This window comes from Tamandua tetradactyla, chromosome 5 (genome assembly GCF_023851605.1).
Source record: "Tamandua tetradactyla isolate mTamTet1 chromosome 5, mTamTet1.pri, whole genome shotgun sequence".
NCBI classification, from domain to species: Eukaryota; Metazoa; Chordata; class Mammalia; order Pilosa; family Myrmecophagidae; genus Tamandua; species Tamandua tetradactyla.
The window spans coordinates 26,018,242-26,041,609 of record NC_135331.1 but is presented as its reverse complement, the minus strand read 5'-3'; the positions used below and the strand labels follow the sequence as shown (position 1 = coordinate 26,041,609).

At 58.9% G+C, this 23,368-nt stretch overlaps 1 protein-coding gene across 3 annotated transcripts; it reads right to left on the bottom strand.

Moving 5' to 3' along the window:
- Positions 1–473: 473 nt before the first annotated feature.
- PPM1F (protein phosphatase, Mg2+/Mn2+ dependent 1F) lies at positions 474–22,041 on the bottom strand. Of its 3 annotated transcripts, none has more exons than XM_077160255.1 (8): positions 21,977–22,041; positions 16,288–16,550; positions 13,671–13,804; positions 10,632–10,831; positions 10,181–10,369; positions 8,829–8,972; positions 4,972–5,125; positions 474–3,379 (listed from the first exon to the last, which is right to left on the bottom strand). In XM_077160255.1, the coding sequence occupies exons 2-8, from the start codon at positions 16,491–16,493 to the stop codon at positions 3,027–3,029; spliced, it is 1,380 nt and encodes a 459-aa protein (XP_077016370.1). In that variant the 5' UTR covers positions 16,494–16,550; positions 21,977–22,041; the 3' UTR covers positions 474–3,026. The 3 variants fall into 3 exon arrangements, with proteins under 3 accessions (XP_077016370.1, XP_077016372.1, XP_077016371.1); XM_077160257.1 differs by having other exon boundaries at positions 4,972–5,065; XM_077160256.1 differs by lacking the exon at positions 21,977–22,041 and adding an exon at positions 20,121–21,678.
- Positions 22,042–23,368: the final 1,327 nt, after the last annotated feature.

Sequence of the window (23,368 nt, the reverse complement as noted above, 5' to 3'; positions counted from 1 at the left end):
GCAGGCCCTCGGGGCAGAAGCCTGGGGTCACGGTGGGGCAGGCCTGGGCAGTGGCCCTGGGAACAGCCCAGGGAAGGGGATTTGGGCTGGCCGTGGACACCCCCCAGGAGGCCAAGGGGCGTACGCCAAAAAGAAGTGGGAGCTGTGGGGGTAACCCCCCGCCCGTCAACTTGGCCCCGTGGAGCTGGGCCCCTGTCCCAGTCAACGCCAGCTTAGGCGCCTGCAGCTGCCCCTGCCTGCACTTGCGGGATGACCCTGACCAGGGTTCCCCAATGACATGTGGACCTGAAGTGACAGCGCCCAGCCCGAGGGCACCTGGAAGGCCCTCCAGGTGGGTTTCCACGGGCAGCTCTGGGCCTTGCTGCCCCTGTGATGGACTCGGGGGTCCTCGGGGGGAGCCGACCCCCGCCCCCACAGCTTCCAGATGCCCGGGGGCCCTGAGGTGCGGGAAGAAAGCAGGCCAGGCCATGGGGTTTCAGGTCTATGGTTTATTAACACTGGAGCCCAGGGCCCACTCGGAGGGGAGCGCCTGCCGCGCTGAGACCCCCGGGGTCTCTGCTGGGCCACGCACAAGCCCGGGTGCCAGCAGGGGCAGGAGGTGCGGGTTGGCAAAGGTGGGCGGGGTGGCATGGCGGTGGGGCCAAGCAGGGGTGGGAGGTGCCCCGGAGAGCTCAGGGCCCCCCCGCAGTGGCCCTCCCGGCTACAGGCAGAGTCAAGAGAAAAGTACAGCTTATTTGGCACAGGCCCGTCTCAGGGCCGGGCCTAGGAAAGGCCATGGCTGCCCTCCTGGCCCTGGGAACGCTGGTCAGGTGGCCCACTGCCGAGCTCGCCACTGCCAAGGGCAACAGGAGAGGACTGGAGGGGTGCAGGGAGAGCAGTCACAGGGGTTGGCCAAGGCTGACCTTAGGGAGCCTGTGCACCCCTGGTTCTGCAGCCCACACACGGCGTCACTGTCCCATTTTTAAAAACCCACATTTCGGGGAGTTTGGCTAACCCAGTCCCACTTCCTGGGCCGGGCCCTATCGCCCCTGCACCCCACGCAGCCCCTCCTGCCCCAGCAGCCCCTGGCTCAGAGGCACCCGTGAGAGTGGGTGCCATGCCCCAGTCTGCACGTCCGACATAGGGTGCTGGCATCTGCAGCACGGCTTGTCCCCAACCAACCACAAGTTAAGAATGGACACTAATGAAACTCCTCCAGCCCCCTGCAGGGGAACCCAGCCAGGCACAGATCCTGCGCTACCCCCATGCCCTACAAAGGGTAAACCAAGGCCTGGAGGTGGCGCCACGACATGCTCAGCCTGCATGGTGGGCTGGGGGGCCGCTTGAGGGGGGAGGGGAAGGTAAAGGACTTGGGGGCTTCCACCCTGCCCCAGTCAGCAAGTAAAGGGGACTCCAGCTGGGCAGGGCATTGCTGTCCTGCATGCCTGGGGTCGAGATGGCCCCCCAGATGCTCAGGCCAAGGAGTGAAAGCAGCTGCACACCCCAGCCTGCTCCAAGGAGCCAAGGGCAGACAAAACGGGGTCAGCCAACAGCTCCTGCCCCCCACCAGGTACGCTCAGGGCCCGGGTCAGGCTGGTGTGTCCTGCCAAGCCTGGGGGTAGGGAGTGGACAAGGGGCCCAGAGGTGGTTGGGTCTGCAGGCTAAGCCAAGCCATTCCCTGAACAGTGCGGTGGCCAAGCACTCTTGGCCCCAGCAGCGTCTACATTCCCTCTGAAGGCAGCACTTCGTGCATTTTGGAAGGGGTCTCTGCCTGCTGGGGAGTGGGCTCCCCTCCAGTACGGCGGGGAACCTGTGGTCTGTGTGTGCTGACCGCTGCTCCCCTCCCCCCAGAGGACAGTGCTCCCACCAGCAGGCCCTGAGCCCCTGGGACCACCCATGCCTATGATGGGGTGTGAGGCAGCAGCCAAAAGCACATGGGGCAGGGCAACTCAGGGGGTCTCAGGGGCCTCAGATGCCAGGCTGGGGGCCACAGGGTTAGGAGCTGGACTTCTTAAGAGCCCCAGCCCCCAGGGGCTGCCTTCTCCCTTTACCTTTGGGACCATCCTGCTCACGGCAGCCTCATCAGCTCCGGGACATGGTGTCCACCAATGGCCGAGGCCGGGCTACAGGACAGCACAGGGTGGCCGTCCACCCGAGGACAGGGGGGCGGGACTGAGAGCCGGCGTGGGCAGACCTTGCCTCCAGACCAAGCGAAAGGCCCAGGCTGAGCTCGTGCTCTCCAATGAAACGGATCTGACAGCAATCCCACGGGACCTTCCAGAACATTCCAACCAACAGCAGCGAGGGAAACCCAGTATGAGCCGCCTCCCTGAGCTTGGACCCAGTTGCAGGGCTGAGAGCACAGGAGGGCTGGGTGGGGGCCGTGGCGGTCACGGCGAGGTGGAGTGGCCACAGTCAGAGAGAATCCTGGCTGAGAGGATGCTGCTGTAGCCAAGCCAGTTCTGCTCTTGGGAAACTCACACATGCCCAACACAGACCTGGCCGCCGGGGCCTCATCCACACTCGTTTAAGGCACTTGCATGGCTTAATAACACTCTCTAGAAAAGGTTCTCTTTCGATCCTGATTTAGGAAAAAAATACAAATAAAAATAAAACTTGGTAACACTGCCAAAAAAGTTTCCCCTAAAGGTAGTAACAGTAATAAAATACTTTGGGGTCTTCTAAGAAATAAAATAAATGCTTAGCTCTGCTTAAATCACATGGCACTGACAGAACCTGAAATACTGCTTGAGACTTAGGCTTTTCCTGGAAGGGAAAAACCACAAACCAGAGACCCTGCCCCAGGTGTGGGGGGCTCTGAGTTCAGCCTCCTCGGGGCGGGAGGGACCCAACGTGAAGCCCCAGCCGGGCTCCGGGCCTGTGCAGCCCCAGCGCACCCTCTGTCTGGTGAGGTCCCTGCCCTATGGGACCCAGGGCCTCGCAGCCCTGTGGGTTGGGGAACGGGGGTCCGCGGCTGCCGGGGCAGCACAGTTGAGGCGGGTGCTATGGAGGCCTGGGGTCCTGGGGACAGGGGCAGGGCCGGGAGCTTAGCTTCTCCGGGCAGCTGGGGCCCCGGGCTCAGAGGGGCCAGAGGATGAGTCCCGGCTGCCCCTGGGTGCGTCCCCCAGCAGCCGGCGGGGGTCCTGGAGGAAGACCACCATGGCTGTGATGTTGTCGTGGGAGCCCCGCTCCCGGGCCGCGGCCACCAGCTCCTCGGCAACCTGGAGCCCGCAGCCCTGCTGCCGGGCCAGGTGGCTCCGGACGAGGCCGGGGACCTCGTGGTGGGGGACGACGTCGAAGAAGCCGTCGCAGGCGAGCAGCAGGTAGTCCTCGGTGCCTGTCAGTTCCCGGGACACCGCATCTGCCTCCCCAGACACATAGGGCTTCTGGAACACGTCCCCTGGAGCACGAGGAGGACGAGAGCCCAGGTCAGCGATGGGAGCTCCGCATTCCTCACCGGCGCGCACCCTGCCCGCGCCCCGTGGACTGATGGGAGCATGGGTGACAGATGACCGCGAAGCAGATGCAAGGGGGGAAGTGGACAGACTCACCCTGGGACCCCAAGGGCAAAGCTGGGTGCAAGAGGGGTGGAGGGCACCATGGCTTTCTGTGCCAAAGGGGACAGTAGCTGTTGCGGCACCTCCAGCTCCTGGGCAGCCCGGCCACTGCTCCTGCTAGGTCACTCACCCAATGGGCCCCTCAACCAAGTGTACCCCAAACCCTGCCCTCCCCAAGCTCCTCGTCCCGGGAGGTGGCAGCACAACACTGGACACTGGGAAGGTCGTGAAACGCGAACACCACTGGACCACACTTACGGGAGCCACATCATATAGCCTGCGAGTCATGCGAGTGAGAGTCACAAAACCAAACCAAACCCGGAGACATGGACAACGCCAGGAGTAAGTCCTGATGTAAACGCGGACCTCAGTTCATGACACACACTTAAAGATAGGCGTCTGCTGACTATACAGGCAGAGCACAGCGACACAGTGCCAACAACAGGGGCGGCTGGGGGTCGGGGAGGGCATAAGGGAACTCTGTTTTCTATGTAATTTTTCTTAGAAAAACAACAAAAACAAAAACAAAAACAAAACTACAACTGCTTGTGCAAAAATCTAACCCTATTCCCTCTGCAAAAAAATTTTTAAAAAAAGGAAGAGGAAGCAGCACTAGTCTCCAGCTGCTCAGGCTCTCTCTCCCCCCACGCCCACACCCAGGCCATCTGCACATCCTATGGGTTCTGACCCACATCTCCTTTCAACAGCACCCCCCTCAGCCCACCTGCCCCATGCAAAGCCTCGGACTGCCCCTCCTGCCCTGACCACTGGTCACTTCTCCGTGGAGCCGGGTGCAACCTTCCCAGCACAGCTAAAGCACACAGCTCCCTTGCGTGAAACCGTGCTGCACGCCCTCCCTGGTATGACAGCCCAGCCCTGCTGTGAGCCCCACTCCCCGCCTCGGCCTAGAGGGGCTCTCATTCCAGGGCCTCAGGGGTGCAGAGGGGCAGGCAGAAGCAACCAGAAGAAGGCTCTATGTTTGGCAAGAAGGATGGGGTCTCTGGAGATCCCCAATCCTGGGGCTAGCTAGAATGAAGGGGGTTCCAAGTACCTGGGGAAGCAGCAAGCCAGGAGCTGAGAAAATGGGGGGCAGGGAGTTGCTTTGATCTTTTTTTTTTTTTCAAAAGATGGGAAAAATAATCCAGTGTGAACAAGGGAGGGGGAATAAGTCTCTTCATGGAATTTGCAGAAATTGCCGTCCAGACCTCAAGCAGCCAGCCATGCTATGCTCCCTTCTGGATTTTTCTGGGGGACCTTCCCAACGGAGAGGGAATAATATACGACGTGAGCAGTAACCACGCATGCGGGATGAGGACCCCAGAATGTGTGGTGACTGCTGCCGCAGCCTGCTGTGGCCCACAGCCTCATGTACTGTGACCCTGTCCAAGAACACGGCGCCCTCCTGCCAGGAGGCAGGGAGCCCTGCGCTCCTTACCGATGGCCCTGGACACGGCCAGGGCCCCGTTGACCCTCCAGCAGTCCAGGTGAGAGACGAAGCCGCCCAGCGCCTCGATGCGCTCCCTCTCGTCCTGCAGGGAGACAGCCAAGGTGAGGTCGGGAGGGCCGGGACACATCCCAGAGGTGGAGTGCTGAAAGCATTGAGAGGGTACATGGGTGGCTCAGGGGTAGAATGCTCGCCTTCCATGCAGGAGAACTGGGTTCGATTTCGGGGCTATGCCCCAAAAAAGAAAAAAAAGGCATCGAGGAACCACGAACAATCCAGGGCTCTCCACTTGCAGGGGCAGCTAAACAAACCTCGGTGCCAACATGGCCACTGCAGCTGCCCCTTCCACCCGGAAGGCAAGGATCAGGGAGCCTGGGCCCTGCTCAGGTACAGCCCCGGCTGCCGGGCGAGGGGCTGAGGGGTGTGGTGAGTACGGCCCCGTGGCAGGACCTCGGCCAGGCCCAGGATATGGTCTCCCATCCCACCCACACCGTCCCCTGAGCCCACAGCAACCCCCACCACTACCCGGCCACCACAGCACCAGGCTGCCCCTGGCCCACCTCTAGAGAGGACGACGCCTGGCTGGCAGGGACAGCAACGGATGGCACTTCACACACATACACGGCCTCAGAGACAGGGAGGGGTGTGAAGGCAGGGGTCTGTGCAGGTGTGCATGTGCATGTGTATGTGCAGGTGGGGGGTATGCATGTGTGTGCGCAGGCAGGGGCGTGTGTGCAGGAAGTCAGATGTGTGTGTGTGGGTGTATGTGTAGGCAGGCAGGGGTGTGTGCAGGTGGCTGTGCATGTGCATGCAGGAGGGTTGTGTTCAGCGGGGGTATGGACACCCCACACCCCTCATCACCCCCACACCCCTGTGCCCATGGAGAGTCCTCCCTGCCAGCCCTCCTCAGCCCCCAGCCTCCCCAGGGAGTGAGAGCAGCAGGGCTCCTGGCCCCCTGGGGTATACGTCTCCCTTCATCAGCAGAGCCAGCCCTCCGGGGCTCCCCAGGACAGGAATGGCCTGCTGAAATCACGTCTGCCCTGCAGACCCAGGCTCAGAGGCTCCCACTCACCTGGCACCCACCCAGCCCATTGTCTGCCCTTGTCCTAAAAGCTGCTGGGAGCCCACGAGCCCACGAGCCAGGCTGAACTGCCTCAGGCTGAACTAAACGCGGCGGCAGGAGAGGCTCTCCGGGCAGCCTCCGAGGAGGTGGGACCTGACACAACCTGCTCCCCACAGCAGGATCCCGAGCCCCCAGCCTCTCCCTGCTGCCATGCAGGCTCTCCTTACTTCCCGCTTACGTCACTGAGCTGGGGAGCTGGGAAGCTGGGGAGTGGGGTCTCTGCCTCTGCGGGTAAGCCTCAGGCAGCTGGCAAGGCCTTGGGAGGGCCCAGGGTGGGGGGCAGGGGGCAGACGGTGGAGCAAATGGGCACCGTTGGCTCAGTCCTTGGATCTCACCTCCTGGGAACCGTTTTCCAGACAAGGGGCTGAGGCTTGGGAAGGGGTGGAGCTCGGCCTGAATGTGTCTGATTGTGCTCAGGGACTATGGCTCAGGCAGCGTGTTGCAAAGCTCCTGCTGGGCTGCACGTGGGATGTGGACACTGGCCTGGCCGCGTGGGGGCAGGTGGGGGTGGGGGCCTGGCACCCTGAGCACAGGCCTGCACCTCACCCTAACCTGGCCCCAGGTCACCAGACTGCACATCTCAGGGTGGGGGCTGAGGCCCCTGGGGTGGCCAGACTGCTGGGACGCAAAGGCTGCCTGCCTGCCTGCCTGTTTGTCTGTCTGTCTCCCTCCTCCTCCTCCTGGTGAGTGCTGGGCAGCTGGGTTCACCTGAATGGGCCCCAGTACTCTCCTCCATCCAACAGGTTGGTGCCTGAGGGAGGCCAGGCACTGGGGTTCTGGAATGTCATTGCCTGCTGTTTCTGATGCTCCCTGACGGGCCTTCCAGGTCCATGAGGAAAGCACAGAACTGACTGTGGTGGTGAACACACAGCTGAGGGAGGGCACTGCAGATGGACTGGGGGTGTGCGAATGTCTCAACAACATGCATTAAAACCTCCCTGACACATGGAACCAACAATGCCATCCTGACCAAAAGCAGGTAAAGAAATGTAACTAATAAGACATCAGTGGCAGAGAGAATTCAAATAGAGTCGAGAGGCTACTCTGGAGGTTGCTCTTACACAAGCTTCAGGTAGACCTTGCTACCTCTCATAACCTGCCACCCCCCATCCAAAACCATTCCAGCCAATCCTAGAGAACACCTAGGGCAATATATAAGGGTCCACGGGGTTCCATGCACCAGAGTAACTTTCCAGAAAACTACAACCTCCAGATGGGTTCCTGGTCCAGATAAGTCCTGAAATCTGGAGGGCCCAGCCTCTCCAGAACATCAGATACCTACCCCATATTACTGACAGCCGCTTCCAACATGAAAAAGTTAGAATGGGCATAGTCCAAATACCCCAATAAATAGGGAAAAGGGAAAGTGGAATTACAACAGAGAAGATGGGATTTAACAAATGAATATGATTGCTGAATCATTATATTGATATCTCTTTTAGTCTCCACTACCTTAGAGCAGTTAGAAGAAAAACCAAAATGTGGAACTGTAACCCACACCAAACCCTGAAATCTGTTCTATAAGTACTAAGTACTTCTAACAATGTATTTCCAAATTTATTGTTTTGTATATACGTTATATTTCACGATAGAAAAATGTTAAAATTTTTTAAATAAAAAAAAAAGAGAGCACATGCCACTCAGTGATGTGGAAACAGGGCTCCTACACAGACACAGCCAGGGACAAAGACCAAAAAGGAATGAGAGGCCTGGGAAAAACTGCAACCGGGGCACACATCGGCCACCACCTTCCTCATGCAGACGTGGGCACTGCCCATGGCCAAGAGAAGCGGCTCAGGAAGATGGCAAAGGGTGGGATGGGGCTTGTGGAGGGGCAGCAGAAATGACCTCGGGCTTCTGAAGACACCAGCTCTCCAACGTCAAGGCTCAGGTGAGCGACCCCCACAGCTGGACAGCACACCCGGGTGGGGACTTGGGGACCCTCTGGTGGCAGTGCAGGCTGGCACAGCCATGGGAGGGCATCCTGGAAAGTTGCCAGCTCACACATTCTCTGGCCAGCTATCCACCTCAAGGATGCACCCTCCAGGGTGACTAGACCTCAAACCATGTAACAGTGCACAACTGCTTTATTGCTGCATTGACTTAGGTCCAAAAGAGCAGGGAGAAGCTCCGAGGCTGACGAAGGCCTTCCTGGTACCCATGCAGGGAGCAGGAGGGCAGAAGCTCCCTGTGGGTTGGTAAAGGACCACCCACAAGCAGCATGGAGACCTGTCTGCACCACTGCTGTCAACCGTGGGCTGGACATGTCCTGAGAGGCAGTCCAAGGCGGGTACCACTGCCCTGACCTTCAGGAGGGGGCCCTGAGCCGTGGACGGGGGAGCGGTGGGCAGAGCCTGCTGAAGCTCTGCGCTTCACTGCTCCCTCCCAGCAGCCCCCTCCCCGGGCACGATAGCCTCTGCACACAGGCATAGGCCGGTGCCATGGCTCAGCTGCCTGTCGGGGCCTGGGCCCAGCTCCCCCAGGAGTTCCAGGGTACAGGTCACTGCCACGCGTGCAGCTCTTGGGAATGGCTCACCTGGACCCACTGGACTGTTCAGGCCTTGTGCTTTGGGGGTGACCCTCCCTCTGGAGGAGTTCAGGTGGGGCTCCTGGAAAGCTGGGCCAGGGCCTGCGGATGCTTTGCTTCCCGGGTGGCCCCCAGAATCGCCCCCAAGTCCCCCCCCAGCAGAACAGGGCCTGCCCTGGTGGCAGGCATGCAGCTCACCTGTCGCTCGGGTCTGTGGGGCTCCATCAGCTTCACTACCTGTCCCTGCTGTACCAGGATGGCCTGGGAGTCCCCGAGCCAGGCAACATGCAGGCTCCCCGCTGCGATGAGGACACACACGCCAGTGGAGCCACTCTGCAGCCGCTGCGGGAAGAGAGGGGGGCCGGCTGGGGGTGGGCTACAGGCGGCAGGCAGCAGCATGGGGACCACGGCCGGTTGAGGCAGGCGGTAGCGCCGGCGGGTCCCAGAACGATGGTGCCGTGTTTCGAGAAAGCACATTCCTGAGGGCCCCATTTATACTAAACTGACCCATCAATGGTGTCAGGAAGACAACCGTGGCCATGTGGGCTACGCGTGGGAACAAAGGCAGAGCAGCAAGGGGCAGGAGGGGACTCTGGGGTGCAGACAGGCCTGTCATCTGGATGCGCGGCTGCATACGGGCCAAAATTCACAATTGCTTTAAGTATGTACCATGTATTATATGACAATTATACCTCATTAAAGTCTCTTAAAAACCTAAGCTATGCCCAAAGACCCCTACAAATTCGGAGAAGGATCAAAGGAGGGGGGTAAGTATAGCAGAGAAAACGGGATGTAATAACCATATATGGCCGCTGAATTACTGTACTGATATTCCTTCTAGAATCCAGCATTTTGGAGCAGCTAGAAGGAAAGCTCTGGGCTGGTTGAATGGGAGCCCATGACAAACTCTGGGATCTATTCTGTAACTACTCCCAGAAGTGTGCTTTGAAAACTATTGCTCTCTTCTTTCTTTGCTTTGTACACATTACATTTTACACTAAAAAAAAAAAAAACACCCTTTCCTTTTGAAAATCTAAGCTAAACACCTGCTTCAAGAAAATCCTTTTCTCAGCCCAACGGGCAGCACAAGCCTGGGGCCCTTCCTCACCTCCCTGTACGACAGCCCCTCCCTTGCAGTACCCTTTCCCACAGCTCGCAGGCCACACGGGATCTGAGCTCTCTCTGCCCCTGAAGTGCCTCCTGGGCCTGCTTCCCACGGCCTTAATGGGGGACGTGGGGATGTCTACAATTGAAGTGCAGCGGGGCATGCGAGGCTCGGGGTGGGGTGGAAAGGAATTCAGAGGCCGCGCAAGGGGGCCTGGTGCGGGGTTCTTCCTTCTCCTCTATGTTCTCCCAGCTCCTGGGGGCAGAGCGTCCCCAGCAAACACCAGCAGCTGCCTGGGAAGCCCGTGGAGCCGGGGCTGCTGGCCCGAGCGCCCCCCAAGCTCTGGGCTGCCTCGGATCAGACCGGGTACGAACTCGTGCACCTGAGGAAGAGATGACACGTGGCAGCGGCTGCGGTGCTCGGGAAGGGTCCCGCTGGCCCTCACCTCGCGCCTGGCTTTGCAGAGGAACAGCTCGTCCGTGCGCCGGAAGGCCTCCTGGAGGGCTCCCGCGGGGTCCGAGGTTAGCTCGGGGCGCCGGGCGGCATGGACGTGCACGTGGGCCGCGGCGTACCTCGCAGCATCCACCCCTCCGTGGCCATCAAATACTGCGAAGTAGGCGCGCTCCACGGGGTCCTGCGGGTGCAGGGGGTGCAGTTCTGCTGCCTGCCTGACCGCCCGCGGGTCCCACCCCCGCCCACATCTGGGCCGTGGGACTCAGGAGGGGCCTGGGCTCCTGTCTGCAGCAGCGCAGTGCGGGGCAGATGGGCACCTGAGCCCCCCACCCCATCCCCGCCCCGACCGCCAGCTCAGGCGAACCCTTCCCCTCGCCTCACGCCCCCGGCCTTGGTGGGGACCCCTCCTGGGCTGAGCTGCGGGACCTGCGGGCGGGACTCACGGACAGGCCGAAGAGTGCGTTGAAGGCCGGGAGGGCCACGTGCCGGTCCTCCATCTTGCGGCGCGTGTTGCGGATGGCGTGCGTGGACACCGGCCACCGCCACTCGGGGGCCCGGACCGCGGGCTCCTGTGCCTGCCACTGGCTGCACACCTCCCAGAGCCGGGCGAAGAGGCGCCGCGCCAGGCCCTTGGCATCCAGCACTGCGGGGTGATGGGGGGCAGTTAGGGAACCCCACCCTGAGCCAGTGGGAGCTCCCTTCGCTGACCCCCAGAAAGCCCTGACCATCAAGCTACCCCCTCCCTGCGCCCGGAGTATGACACCCCCGCAGCCAAGGCCACCAGGCAGCCCCCCAGAGGCCCTTCCGCAGGCGCAGTGGGCAGCTGAAGGAGCTGTGCTGCACCCGGCCACGCGGTCCTGAGCAGGACACCCAGTGAGAAGCCCCTGAGGTCACCGGAGGTACAGCCATGTGGACCACAGAACCTTCTCGAAAGGATAAGGTTATGGACATAGGGGACCATAAGTGGGTGCCAGGGACTCAGGGGCTGGGGCAACCATGGAAGGGTAGCGGAGCTCCCCAGGTGATGGCGCCTTCTGCCCCCCAACCGCATGGATGGGTCCCCGCGTGTACAGCTTTGCGAGGTGACACCATCGAAGATTTGGTAAAGGGTACGTGGGATCTCTCTGGATTATTTCCTACAGCTGCCCACACATCTAAAATGATCTCAAGATGATGACTCTGATTAAAAATACAACTGCAGGGTCAAATGAAAAATGCTATTGATGGAGTTTCTGAGCAGGCAAAAGGTTTCTATGGCAATATTAAGTGTAAAAGGGGGGGCAGTAAATTGGTGCATGGTTTGACTGCAAGCACGTGGAGAAGGCTCTATTCAGGTGCACCAAAGAACCCCACCCCGAAGCACTCGCAGAGGGGTCCTATGAGTGACTGCTTTTCTCCCCAAGGGGAGCCTGGGGCTGTGTGGAAGGGCCACAGCAAGGGACTGAGGCCCCCTCCTCCAGCTGGGTGGGGACCCTGATCCTCTCAAAGTGGACCCACGGGTCCCAACCAGGCCTCCACGTGAAGGCAGCTGCTCCCCAAGGACCCCAAGACAGGGCCACCGGCTGAGCTGCCCCCAAGGCCTGACCCACAGAAATGGGGATAACAGATGCTGGTTGTTTGAAGCCCTTAAGTTTTGGGGCAACTTGCCGTGCAGCAATAGATCACACACCCCCCATGCTGACTGAAAGAAAACAGAACCAAACAGAAACGGCAGCACCCACTCACCCAAGGTCTCCCTGGGCCCAGCTCCTGCAGGAAGACTCACCAGGAACAGCCCCAGGCAACACGGGATGCTATGCTCTCAGAGCGCCTTCCGTGCAAGAGCAAGGGCAGGCACGGGGGGTGTCGGGGGCTCTAGGTACAGAGGCCAGAAGCAGGACAGACCCTGAGAACTGGGGGAAGTTCCTGCCTGGAAGTGAGATGGGCGGGGGTGGGGCGCTCTCTTTGTGGGGCTGTGGAGCCTCAGGACACCTGCTGGCTCTGCGGGGAGCAGTGGCCGCCTGGGGCTGTGGCAAGAGGGCTGCCTGCTTTGGGCTCCAAGAAGCTCAGCCTTCAAGGCCGCGGGTGCTCCACGGGACCCGGCAGGGGATGGCACAGGGAGCCCAGAGGCTCCGTGCATTTTTCTCCCCCACCAACTCACCATCTCCCTGCTTTTTCCTCAAGGCACACACACTGGTTCTGAGTTTAAAGGAACAATGGTGAGAGAGGAAACGGCAAAAGGGAGAGATCAGCAAACAAGGGAAAGACCCACCAAGGCTTCGCCTGCCATGGTGCCCGGATAGTCTGCTCAGAGTGGCAGCCCTGCATGCAACAGGCTGAGCGCCCAGCCCCTCTGGCACGTTCTGTGCAGTCTGCAGTGCCTAGGAAGGCCAGTCGCAGGGCCTAGGTGCCCTGCCTGGGACCCAGCTGCCCCTCTCACAGAGTGGACCCTGGTGAACACTGCCTGATGTGAGCCTGGTTGGTGCTGGGCACCGAGTGCGCCTCTCACCCCCTCACTGCTCTCCAGTCCCAAATCACTCACAATGGACATTGAAAGCGAGTTATTTGGGAGGAAAAAAAAGAAGAGCTGCTGCAGACAATGACAATTAAATGCAACATGCAATGCTGAACAGGATCTAGCCATGGAGGAGAAAAGGGTATAAAAAGACCACGTCAGGACACACGAAACAGGAACACAGACCTACAGCCTTTGTCAAGGTTAAAGTCCTTGAACTTGATCTTTTTAAGATGGACGTGGATGTGTACGTTTCTCCTAGGAATGTGCACTGACACATTCTGTGTTCAAGGAGCAGCAAACATACAACCTACCCTCAAGTGTTTAGGCTACAGATGGACAAAAGGATGTACAGACAGAACAGTCTGGCAAACACAGCCCAGCATTAAAGCTGGGGATTGGGCGTGCGGAGAGGGAGTTATGTGGAGTTCTGTCGGGCTGTGTGTTAGTTTTCTACCTGTCATATCAGTTTGAAATTATTTAAAAACAAAAACTTCAAAGAAAAATAAAAGAATTACTCAAAACGCAAAAGATAAAGATCCAGAAGACAAGGGGCCGCCCCATTCATGGTCGGATGCCTGGCCTGCGTGCAGCAGCCATGCAGGTGGGGCTGCTCTCCCTGGTTCTGGGGCAGCCTGGGCCCCACCCTCGGGGTTCCTGCTCTGTCCAGCCCCGGCCAGCCCAGTCCCAGGCTAGCCATCCTCACACCTCTGCCGCCTCCTGCCCCACCAAGCGTGTGGCCCGTGTCCTGGGCTCCGGTGGAATGTAGGTGGGGCAGGACCGGGGCCCGGGGCCCGGGGTGGGCAGTGACGCTGTCCTGTCCACCTGGGAGCTGTGTGGCCACCCGCAGCTTTGGGCCGGAGCGTATGCCCTGCACCTCGATTGTGCCACCACCTGTGCCGCCCCTCTGCCACCAGCTCAGCCCTCCCACCGGGAAATGGAATAGAGGGCGGAAGGAGGTCGGCGCCTCGGGCGGCCAGCCACTCACAGGTTATGGGGGCCTCCTCCTCCTCCTCCTCGTCCTCAGGGATGGGCGGCTTCCTAAACTCAGACAGGTCCTCCTGCAGCAGCTGGGAGACGGCTGTGTGGGTCACAGCCGCAGCGAGCCGTGGCGGCGCATTCCTGGGGACCAGGGCAGGGACACACAGTGAGGGGAGCGGGCTCCTGGGTTCGCAGGACTGTATACAGGAAAGCTGGGGCTGTGGGAGGCCCAGCCGGGGCTGGGGGGCGCTGGGCCTGTGTGAGTACATGGGGGGTGGGGGGGGAGGGCCACAGAGAGATGGGCAGAGAGTGGAGCGGCCGGGAGGGGCCGGGTGAAAGGGAATCATTTAAACAAGACTCAGTTGGCTGCTTCCAACTGCAGAGCCAGCTGTGCAGAATGGAGCTAACAGGGTGTCTGTGGGAACAGCTGCTGGTGATGTGGGTGGCAGACCAGGAGGGGAGGGAGTGCAGCTCCAGGGTGGCCAGGGTGCAGGTGAGCTCTGGGGGGCAGAGAGAGGAAGCCCAGCTGGGGCTGAGAAGGAGTTCAGGGGGTGAGACTGCTGGAAATCCAACTTCCCATGCCTACTGCCACCTCTACCAGGAAGCTTTCCCTGACACTCCAGGGCAGGAGCGGCTTCTCCGGGTGTACCTGTGTGCTCCAGGACAGATCCTGACCCCCCCATGCCATGGGAGTCCCTGCAGGTGTGCCAGCACACATGCACCCTGAGGGCCACCCCAGTGACCTCGTGGCACCCGAGGGCTGGCAGGCCAGCTTTATGCTGAGGCCAGAGGACCCTCGCCAGCCTGGGTGCAGGGCTATATACCCCATAGGGGCTGGGTGTCCCCCTGTGCATCCACTGCTCCTGGGAACCTGCCAGGATGAGCCTGTGGCGTTCTAAATGAGGGCTGACTCAGGGAGAAGCCCCTGGAACCCCCGTGAGCCTGAGCGATGGGCTGCTAGAGCGTGGGGAGGGCTTCCTGCCCGTGGCTGGGCTTCCTCTCCATAAGGTCACATGTGCCTCCGCCTGGGTGCTGGGGGAAGGGGGGCTTCCTGCACAGGTCCCAGACAATGCCCGGCTGTGGGCCACCGCCTCGCTTCCAGGGCCCCCTGCCGCACACAGCCAGGCCCTGTGGGTGGGGCTCCCGAGGACACCTGGGAGGTTCCCCAGCAGACGAGCCAGTGTGGTGTGAGGCGCAGAAGGTGGCAAAGGAGTGGAACCGGTGGGAGGGGGCAGGGACAGGACAGGGCCAAGCCCGGATGCCAGGGGTCCCAAGAGGATGCCATTTAAAGTCCGAAGAAGGGGTGTAGGCAGTGCTTGGGGTCGGGGAGCTCGGGGAGGTCGTGGACAGACAGGATGGACGGGACGCGCGAGCTGAGCCCTACAGGGCACAGGAACTGAGGCCGGGGTGACACTTACAGGGGCGCACATTGGCCTATGAAAAGGAGAGAAGGGCGGGCCGCGGTGGCTCAGCGGGCAAAGTGCTTGCCTGCTATGCCGGAGGACCTCGGTTCGATTCCCGGCCCCAGCCCATGTAACAAATACGGAGAAACAGAATACAATAAAACAAGAAAATGTTTAAAGATGTTTCCCTTTCTTCCTTCCTTCCTTCCTTCTATCCTTCCTTCCTTCTCTCTGTCTTTCCTTTAAAAAAAAAAAAAAAAAAAAGGAGAGAAGTAGTTTACAGTGAGCCCGCTAGAATGGCTGGAAATGACCATGAAGCACCACATTTATGGTGCTCTGAGGGGGTTTCACAGGGCTGGGTCTACCCGGGCTGGGTGCAGGGGCTGGTGGGTGCTCTGGGGCTCTGGGCCGCCAGCCACACTGCCCTTCCAGCCCCATTCATGACGAACACTGCTGCAGAAAGACCCTGTCCCCACCCCGACGCCCTACTGTGCCTCCTGGGATCCTGTGCCACCCAGACCAGCCCCCTCTGTTCCCTGCCCTTTGCTGGGCCCTCCCACCCCTCACAACCCACTAGCGCTCCCTGCTGGAAGCACCCCAGGACCAACCTGGCCACTCCTACTGGGCTCCCGCGTCACCCCACCCACACCTCTCACCTGCCCATCTTCACTGCCCCCGCACCCTGGGCTGGCACCCCCGCCCTGCGACCTGGCCTCCTCCTCTCCACAACGTCTGCACCCCCAGGTCCAGCTCAGGGCATGTCCTGGGCACAGCACCTTCTCCTGCTCCCTCCCCACCCATCCCTTCCGGGCACCACCGTGGCCCCGTGCCTGCGCCAGCCACCATCTGTCCCTGACATGGCCTCCTCGAAACCAAACAGGATGGGCCAGCAAGGCCATTCCTTACGCTGCAGCCCCCAGAGGCCACGGCAGCTGTGCCTGCTCCCAGGGCACCCAGGCAGGGAGCACAGAGGCTGCCTGGAGGGCGTTCACTGGCTTTCAGTGGCCACAGTGGCCAGTGCCTAGTGAGCATGGCCAGAGAAGGCACAGCAGGGTGGAGCCCGGCCTGAGAGGATCTGCGATGGCCTGGGGGACACTGGGACCAGCCTGTGTACCGTCCCCGACCCCGGCCACCGCAGGGCCACACAAAGGGCACAGGCACCGGGCTGGCCCTGGACAGACATGCCGGCCATTCCCCCACCTCAGGCTGCCCAGGCCCTACCTGCTGCCCAGGAAGCTCATGGCCAGCTCGCCCAGCTCGCCCTCCACCTCCTCCAGGCTCAAGGTCACACCCAGGGCCTTCCATGGCACAGGGCTGTCGGAGCCCGGTGGGGCTGGGAAGTCCTGCAGAAAGGTGTCCAGGAAGGCCTGGCTCTCCTCGGGGCTGCCGGCCACCCAGTAGCTCTGCGCTGGCACTCCGGAAGCCATTCCGCACGCATCCCGGGAGGCCGGGGCTGAGAGGGCGGATTCCAGGCGTGCTTCTCTCTGGGAAGGAATGGACAAGTCAGCACAGACCCGGCCGCCCCACATGGTGGAGCACGTGGGGGCTGGTGTTCTCTCCGGCATCTCCAAGCACCCACGGAGAGGCAGCACTTCACCCAGCTGGACAGGGAGTATTAAAAAATAATAATAAAACACAGAAAAAGACAGGTGGGACACAGAGAGGCAGGCCCCTCTGCACTGCTGGTGTGAATGCAAAGTGCAAGCCGGTCAGCGCCTTCTCAGGAAGTGAAAACTCAGCATCATCATAGGGCCCGGAAATCCCGCTCCTGGGCCAACACCCCAGAGAAACAAAAGCCAGGGCTCGGACAGAAATCTGCACCCTGAGGCTCACCAGGGTGTTATTCACAATTGTTAAAAGATGGAAGCAACCCAAGCAGCCACCCGCAGATGAAGGGACAGACAAGTGTGTTATATCCAAAAAAAAAAGTGTTACATTCATATAATGCAATATTACTCAGTTGTAAAATAAAAAGTGAAATGCCAATACACGTGACACCACGGACAAACCTTGCAGACACTGTGTTGAGTGAAATGAGCCCAATGCAGAGGGACATGCATTGTACACTTGCACGTGGGTGAGACACTCAGAACAAGCAAATCCACAGAGACGGAGGCTGTGGGTGGGGGCCAGGGAAACCCTGCCTAACGCTGCAGCTTCTGCGGGTGGTGGTGACAGCAGCACATGCTGTGACGCAGTTAGCACCACGGGGTAGTACGCTTGAACATGGTAAAATGGGAATTTTAGGTTGCACATCTGTCACCATGCTAAAATGCTTTTTAAGAACGTGGAGAACAGGGCCTACCCGGCTTCATAGTTCAGGGGCGCGGGGAGCAGGAGTGACAAGGCCAGGGCACCCGGAGATGCAGCCTCAGGACACAGTTCGGGGGGCAGGGCTGCAGAACATATAGAAGGAGAAGAAGCGAAGAAGGAAGCAGGGGCTAGCCAGGCAGGAGGGGACACCGAGCAGAGGCAGGGGAAAGGCTCCGAGGTGGCAGGTGACCCCCCAGTCTGTGTGCCTATGGAGCCCAGAGGGTCAGCAGGAGCAGGGATGCCTGCTGAGGCTGAAAGTGGCCAGTGCCCGGCTCTGGGATGGACTAGATGGGGGAGCAGGGTGGCGCCTGTCTGCAGGACTCAGCGGGGGGGGGGGGGGGTGGGAAAGAGGGGCTCGGCCTTCCCGCATCTGTCTCAGAGGGGTGCCCGAGGCTACTGCCCCCAACCCCGGTCCCAGGTGGGCCTCCTGGGCCCCCCGTCCATACCCTCAGGAACACCCACCCCACATCTCCTCGGCAGCACCCCAGGAGCCTGGACTAACACCCCACCTTTCAGGAGAGGACGCTGAGGCTTGGGGAGGGGCAGGCTCCTGCTTGAGGAGAGGATGCAGGTGAGGATTCTCCCCCCCTCGGCTGTCCCCTTTGCACCAGTGAGAGGTGCCAGGGGCCTGGGCCCCCACCCCCACCCCCGACCCCGACCTCCTTCAGCCCCAGAGAGGGCTCCAGCTCATCTCTCCTGTCCAGCTACAGCACGCACGTTCGTGCTCTGCTGAGCGGCAGCCTGCATCCTGCGACTCTCCAGACCCACGTCGGTCCAGGAGCATCTCCGTCCTAAGCACATGGACACGCCTCTGCCCCCACCCCCGGCACCCCCCCGCTTCCCCTTGCTGCAGCCCTCCGGGGCAGGGCCAGCGAGGACTTCCTCACATGCCCGGCCCTGCACGTCGCTTTCCAGCTGACATCCTGCCAGGGCGCGCACCTCTCCATCCTGCCCCCTCCCTCCGCCATTCCCAGCCGGCCTGGGGACAGCATACATGGCCCCATCCCACAGCCCGGCTAGAGAGCTTTCTCCAGGAGTGAATCCCACAGGCGTATGACTCAGGGAAATAAACAGCATTTCTTCAGGGTGACAGATTGACTTCAGAGGGTCAAGGGCACCCCACGTTCCAGGGGAGAGGATCCGGGGGGCAGTTTCATAGCCCTGAGGCCTCCCAGGTTCTCATGAGGGAATGGAGGACAGAGCCACAGCAGAGAACCTTCCAGAATCACCAGTGTTAGAGGATCTACAGACTCGGCCTCTAGACTTTACCAAAAGGGCAACCACAGACACGTATTAAGAGTTAGAAGGATGAAAGGAGTTTAAAATAAGGAACACCAGGAGAGCCCACTAAAGGACACTGCCCAAGTAGAACACACAGAAAGGGAGCAGGGGTGCAGGGGAGAGGGAATGGTAACCCAGCACCAAGGAAAATGTCTAGTCACTGAAGGATGTCGAGTGGAAAGGCAAAACATGATGCGTGGTTAAGTTCACCTGCCAATTTGGCTGGGGGATGGTGTCCAGTTGTTTGGTCAAGCAAGCTCTGGCCTGTTACCACAAGGGTACTTCATAGTTAGATTTGCATCTACAGTTAGTGGATTGCATCTACCATCCACAAAGGCAGTAGCCCTCAGTTATAAGAGGCATCTCCTCATCCTGTCTGTCAGAGATCTTAAAAGCCAGAACTAAAGATTTCAGAAGTCAGAAAGAATTCCTGCCCCTACTTCAGCCAGCCTGCTTCTCCAGGGGAATTCAACTGCACCTTCACTGGAATTTCCAACTTGTGCCTGCCCTACGGATTCAGACTTGCCAATTCCATGGTCACTGAGCCAGTTCCTGAAATAACTTCTTTATTTACACACGTCTGTCAGCTCTATTTCTCCAAATAACTCTAATACATAACACAGGTGGTAAACTAAAAAACCACAGAACCTCTCTCCTGATAGACACAGGAATCCTGAGTTAGTGGACACATTCATAAAAGCAGGGGCACTTGCTACTGAAGGTTACTGGAACACTTTGGCTTAAATCCACTGTCATCTCTCACATTTACTCACAAGTAGACGTTAAGGAACCGTGTGGCACAGGCTACAAAAAAGGTAAACTGCAAACAGATAAAGAATATAAAAGCAGAGGATGACAAACTGTGGTGACAATTACTCCAATCAGCTGATTGCCACAAAAGAAGGACATGTGAAATGGAAAAAACAGAAAAGGCTGGGAGGAGGGGGTGGGGGGCAGGGGCAAGGGAGAAGCTGAGGCCTGCAGCGCTGTCCGTCTGTGGAAATTAAGCCAATCAAAACGCAAGATAGCCTGACTTTCCCAGTCAGCCAGCTCGGAGGCCCTGTCAACCCTGGGTGCTCACACCTGCCCTGGTCCCCTGTGGCTTACAGGACAGGGATCTGGCTTGCAGGGCAGAGTCTCAGCTCTGGGAAATGCTGCCCAGCCCCGCAGGAAATAACAAGCACAAAAACAAATACTGCACAGGCCTGGGAGTTAAGGCCGACCATGCTTCTGTAAATTTCCAATCAGGATTCACACAAGTGCATCAAGGGCTCCGCTGACCCTCCCAAAAATACCCCAGCAGCCTTCAGATCCTGCACCCTGCGCTCCACTTGCTGATGCTGTGGGGGACGTTGAGGAACGCAGGTGCCTCCTTCTGGCTTTCAGCTTGGGGGTGCCTCGGGCCCGTCCCCCTACTGCCTGGGCCTGCTCTTCCCTGTGGGTCGGTGGCAGGGTCTCACCAGCTATTCCGGGACTGCCTGTTGCACACGGCCTGTGAGTGAGAAGCACAGACAGACTGTATGCAAGGCATTGCCTTTGCGTGCACAGGGGATGGCTGGCTTACCCTCAGGGCGGGCACCGACCACCCTTCTCTCCCACAAGGGTGGGTTCCTGGAGCCATCTGGCTTCCTGGTACCCACCTGGCTCATTCCCACAAGGCCTGGCTAAGGTGAGGGGTGCAGAGAGGAAGCATGACGCGGCTTTCCTTATCTGGGGGCTCAGCTGGGGTAAAGGACGTGCATAATTTCCTTTCTTGCCCTTCCTTTTTCCAACAAACTCAAGCAACTGTGATGCATGCATAGCCACGTGAGCAGAACAATCCTACCTTCAGGAGCTCACGACCCAGAGAGAAAGACATGTAGATGGCTAGAGGAAGAAATTCCTAATTTCTTCCTTCCAGGTGAAGGAAGAAGCAGAGGCTGTCCAAGGGGGTTCAAGGGAAGCAGGGATAGGAAGAGAGCTGGGGAAAGGACCAGCGGTGCCTGAGCTGGGTGAAGAGCTGTCCCACCTGGGGGACGGGCTTGGGGGTGATCTGCGTGAGGCGATAAGGATGTGGAGTGGGAAAGGACTAACCCAGGACTCCCAAGCCACCAGGGGCCCATGTGTGTGGTCCCTGCTCTGGGCACTTCTTGTGTTACCTTTAACCTCATGCCACTTGTTGTTACTACCTCTTTACAGATGGACCCTCAGTGCAACCAGCAAGCCTGAGGGTGGGCAAGGAGAGTGACTAGGGGTGGCATGGGTTTGGGACACAAGGCCCGAGGCTTGGGCCTTTCAAAAAGGAAGTAAAACTTCTCTAGGGAGTGAGTGTGGGCAGCAGAGAACAGGTTGCCAAGACATGGGTGGCTTTACGTGAAACTGCAAAGAAATTCTACAAATAAATTTTGTGTAGAAGTTACAGCTTCCGAGGTGGGATTCGTTGTGTCTGCCCCTTACAGTCGGGTAGACAAAACATCTTTATGCCCAGGCTCAGAAGGGGTAAGTGATTCCACTTGAGGTCACACAGCTGGTGAAAGGGCAAAGCGGGGACGCGAACCTAGGTCTTTCGAAGCCCGGCATCTCTGCCACTTCCACCTCAGTTTCAGAGAAAAGGAGCAAAATCTGACGGGAGGAACTTGGGCCATGCCTCACCTTCCGTTCTCCAGGAAACTAGCTCTGGGGCAGTCATGCGGACGCCCCAAGAATCCACCCCCATGGCCGGGACCCATGTTTAGGCAACTGCGCTCAAATGCCTGCAGACAGGAACGGCTCTTTCCTACTGCCCAAAGGGGTCAGGGCTTTGGCCCAGGTCACACGGCCTGCCTAGGGGGCCACTCTCCCCTGTGTCTGGTTACGGACCCTGCAGCCCAAGCCCTGGCTTCCACTTACACTCTGGGGCGGGGCGTGGGGGCACAGAGGTGGGGTCTGGGCTGGGGGAGTCAAGGCAGTGGGCCAGGCCCAGACGCCGCCGGGAGGGCGCAGGGGCTGGACCCTGAGGCAAAGGGGTGTGGCCGCCTCTGCACCCCACGCCTGGCCCTCTCCTAGGCCCGGCGCACCCCCAGTTCCGTGCTCCTGGCTCCCCAGCCCCCCAGTGCGCCGTCTCGGGGTCGGCGGGCCCCCAGCTGCTCCCCCCGCCCTCCCCACCCCCCTCCGCCCCCTCACTCCCGCCCCCCACCGCGGCCTCCTCGCCGACCCCCGAATCCGCCCCGTCCGGCTCCTCAACACCCCGTTTCGGCCCCGTACGCCTCGGGCCCCAACCAGCCCTCCCCTCAGCCTCTTAGGCGCCCCGCAGCCCCGCGCCCCGGGCTCCCTCATCCCCAAGTCGCAGGGGTCTCACCTGCCCCTCGGCCCCACCGCGCCGCACGAGCCACTCCGGGCGGGCCCCGCCCACTTCCCGTCCTGGCGCCGCGCACGCGTAGTCAGGCCGCGGGCGGGTAGGCGGGGCCGGGCCTCTGCTGCACCCTGGTGGCCTCGAGACCAATAAAAATATTAAACTTTTTGGTTCACACACTGTTGAATTATCTTAAAATTTAAATACAATATCGCTAAGTAGTGCCCATAGGATGACAGAATTGAAGTAACTCAAGCTTTAGTTTTTGGTGCCTAAGTCTTGTATGTAATTAGTTAAATTTAGTCCATTAAATTTATTAAATTAAATGTTGTTAAATTTATTAAATTTTGTGTTTGGTGCTGTTATAAGTGGGACTTTTTTATTTCGATTTTTTAGTGTCACTATTAAGTGAAAAAACAATTAAAATTCTTTTGAGGTAAATTATGCTTTTTTTTCTTTTGATATGTCACACCGCCCTTGAGATACGTTTATTCCCAGATACTTGATTTATTTAGTGGCTATTTTGAAAGGAATTTTTTTTTTCCCTTAATTGACTCCTCGGTTAGGTAGTTACTTGTCTATAGAAACATTACTGGTTTTTGAACATTAATCTTGTATCCCACTGCTTTGCTGAATTTCTTTCTTTTTTTGTTCCCCCTATTATTTATTAATTTTTAATCCGTATTTTTTACTTATCTGTCCATACCGTAGATAAAAGGAGCATCAGCACAAGGTTTTCACAATCACGCAGTCACATTGTGAAAGCTATATCATTCTACAATCATCATCAAGAAACATGGCTACCGGAACACAGCTCTACATTTTCAGGCAGTTCCCTCCAGTCTCTCCATTACATCTTGACTAACAAGGTGATATTTATTTAATGCGTAAGAGGAACCTCCAGGATAACCTCTCAACTCTGTTTGGAATCTCTCAGCCATTGACACTTGGTCTCATTTCCCTCTTACCCCTTTTGGTGGAGAAGGTTTTCTCAATCCCTTGATGCTGAGTCTCAGCTCATTCTAGGGTTTCTGTCCCATGTTTCCAGGGACATGTTGCCTAATTGCTCCAGCTACGACTTCTAATACAATGTTGAATTATAGTGGTGACAGTGGGCTTCCTTGTCTTGTTCCCAATCTTAAGGGGAAGGCTTTCGGTCTCTCCCCACTGAGTACGATGCTGCATCCAGATAATTTTAGGGGCTGCGTTCCTTTCCCCTTGTGTCTGTGACAAAGCGTCCCAAACTTAGCGGCTTAAAAGAGTGCAAATGTTTATCATCTGACCTCTGGACATCAGAAGCCCGAGGTGTCTCAGCATAGCTTCGGACCAGGGTGTCAGCCAGCGCATTCCTTTCTGGAGGCTCTAGGGGAATGTCCAAGACAAAAACCACCCTGGACA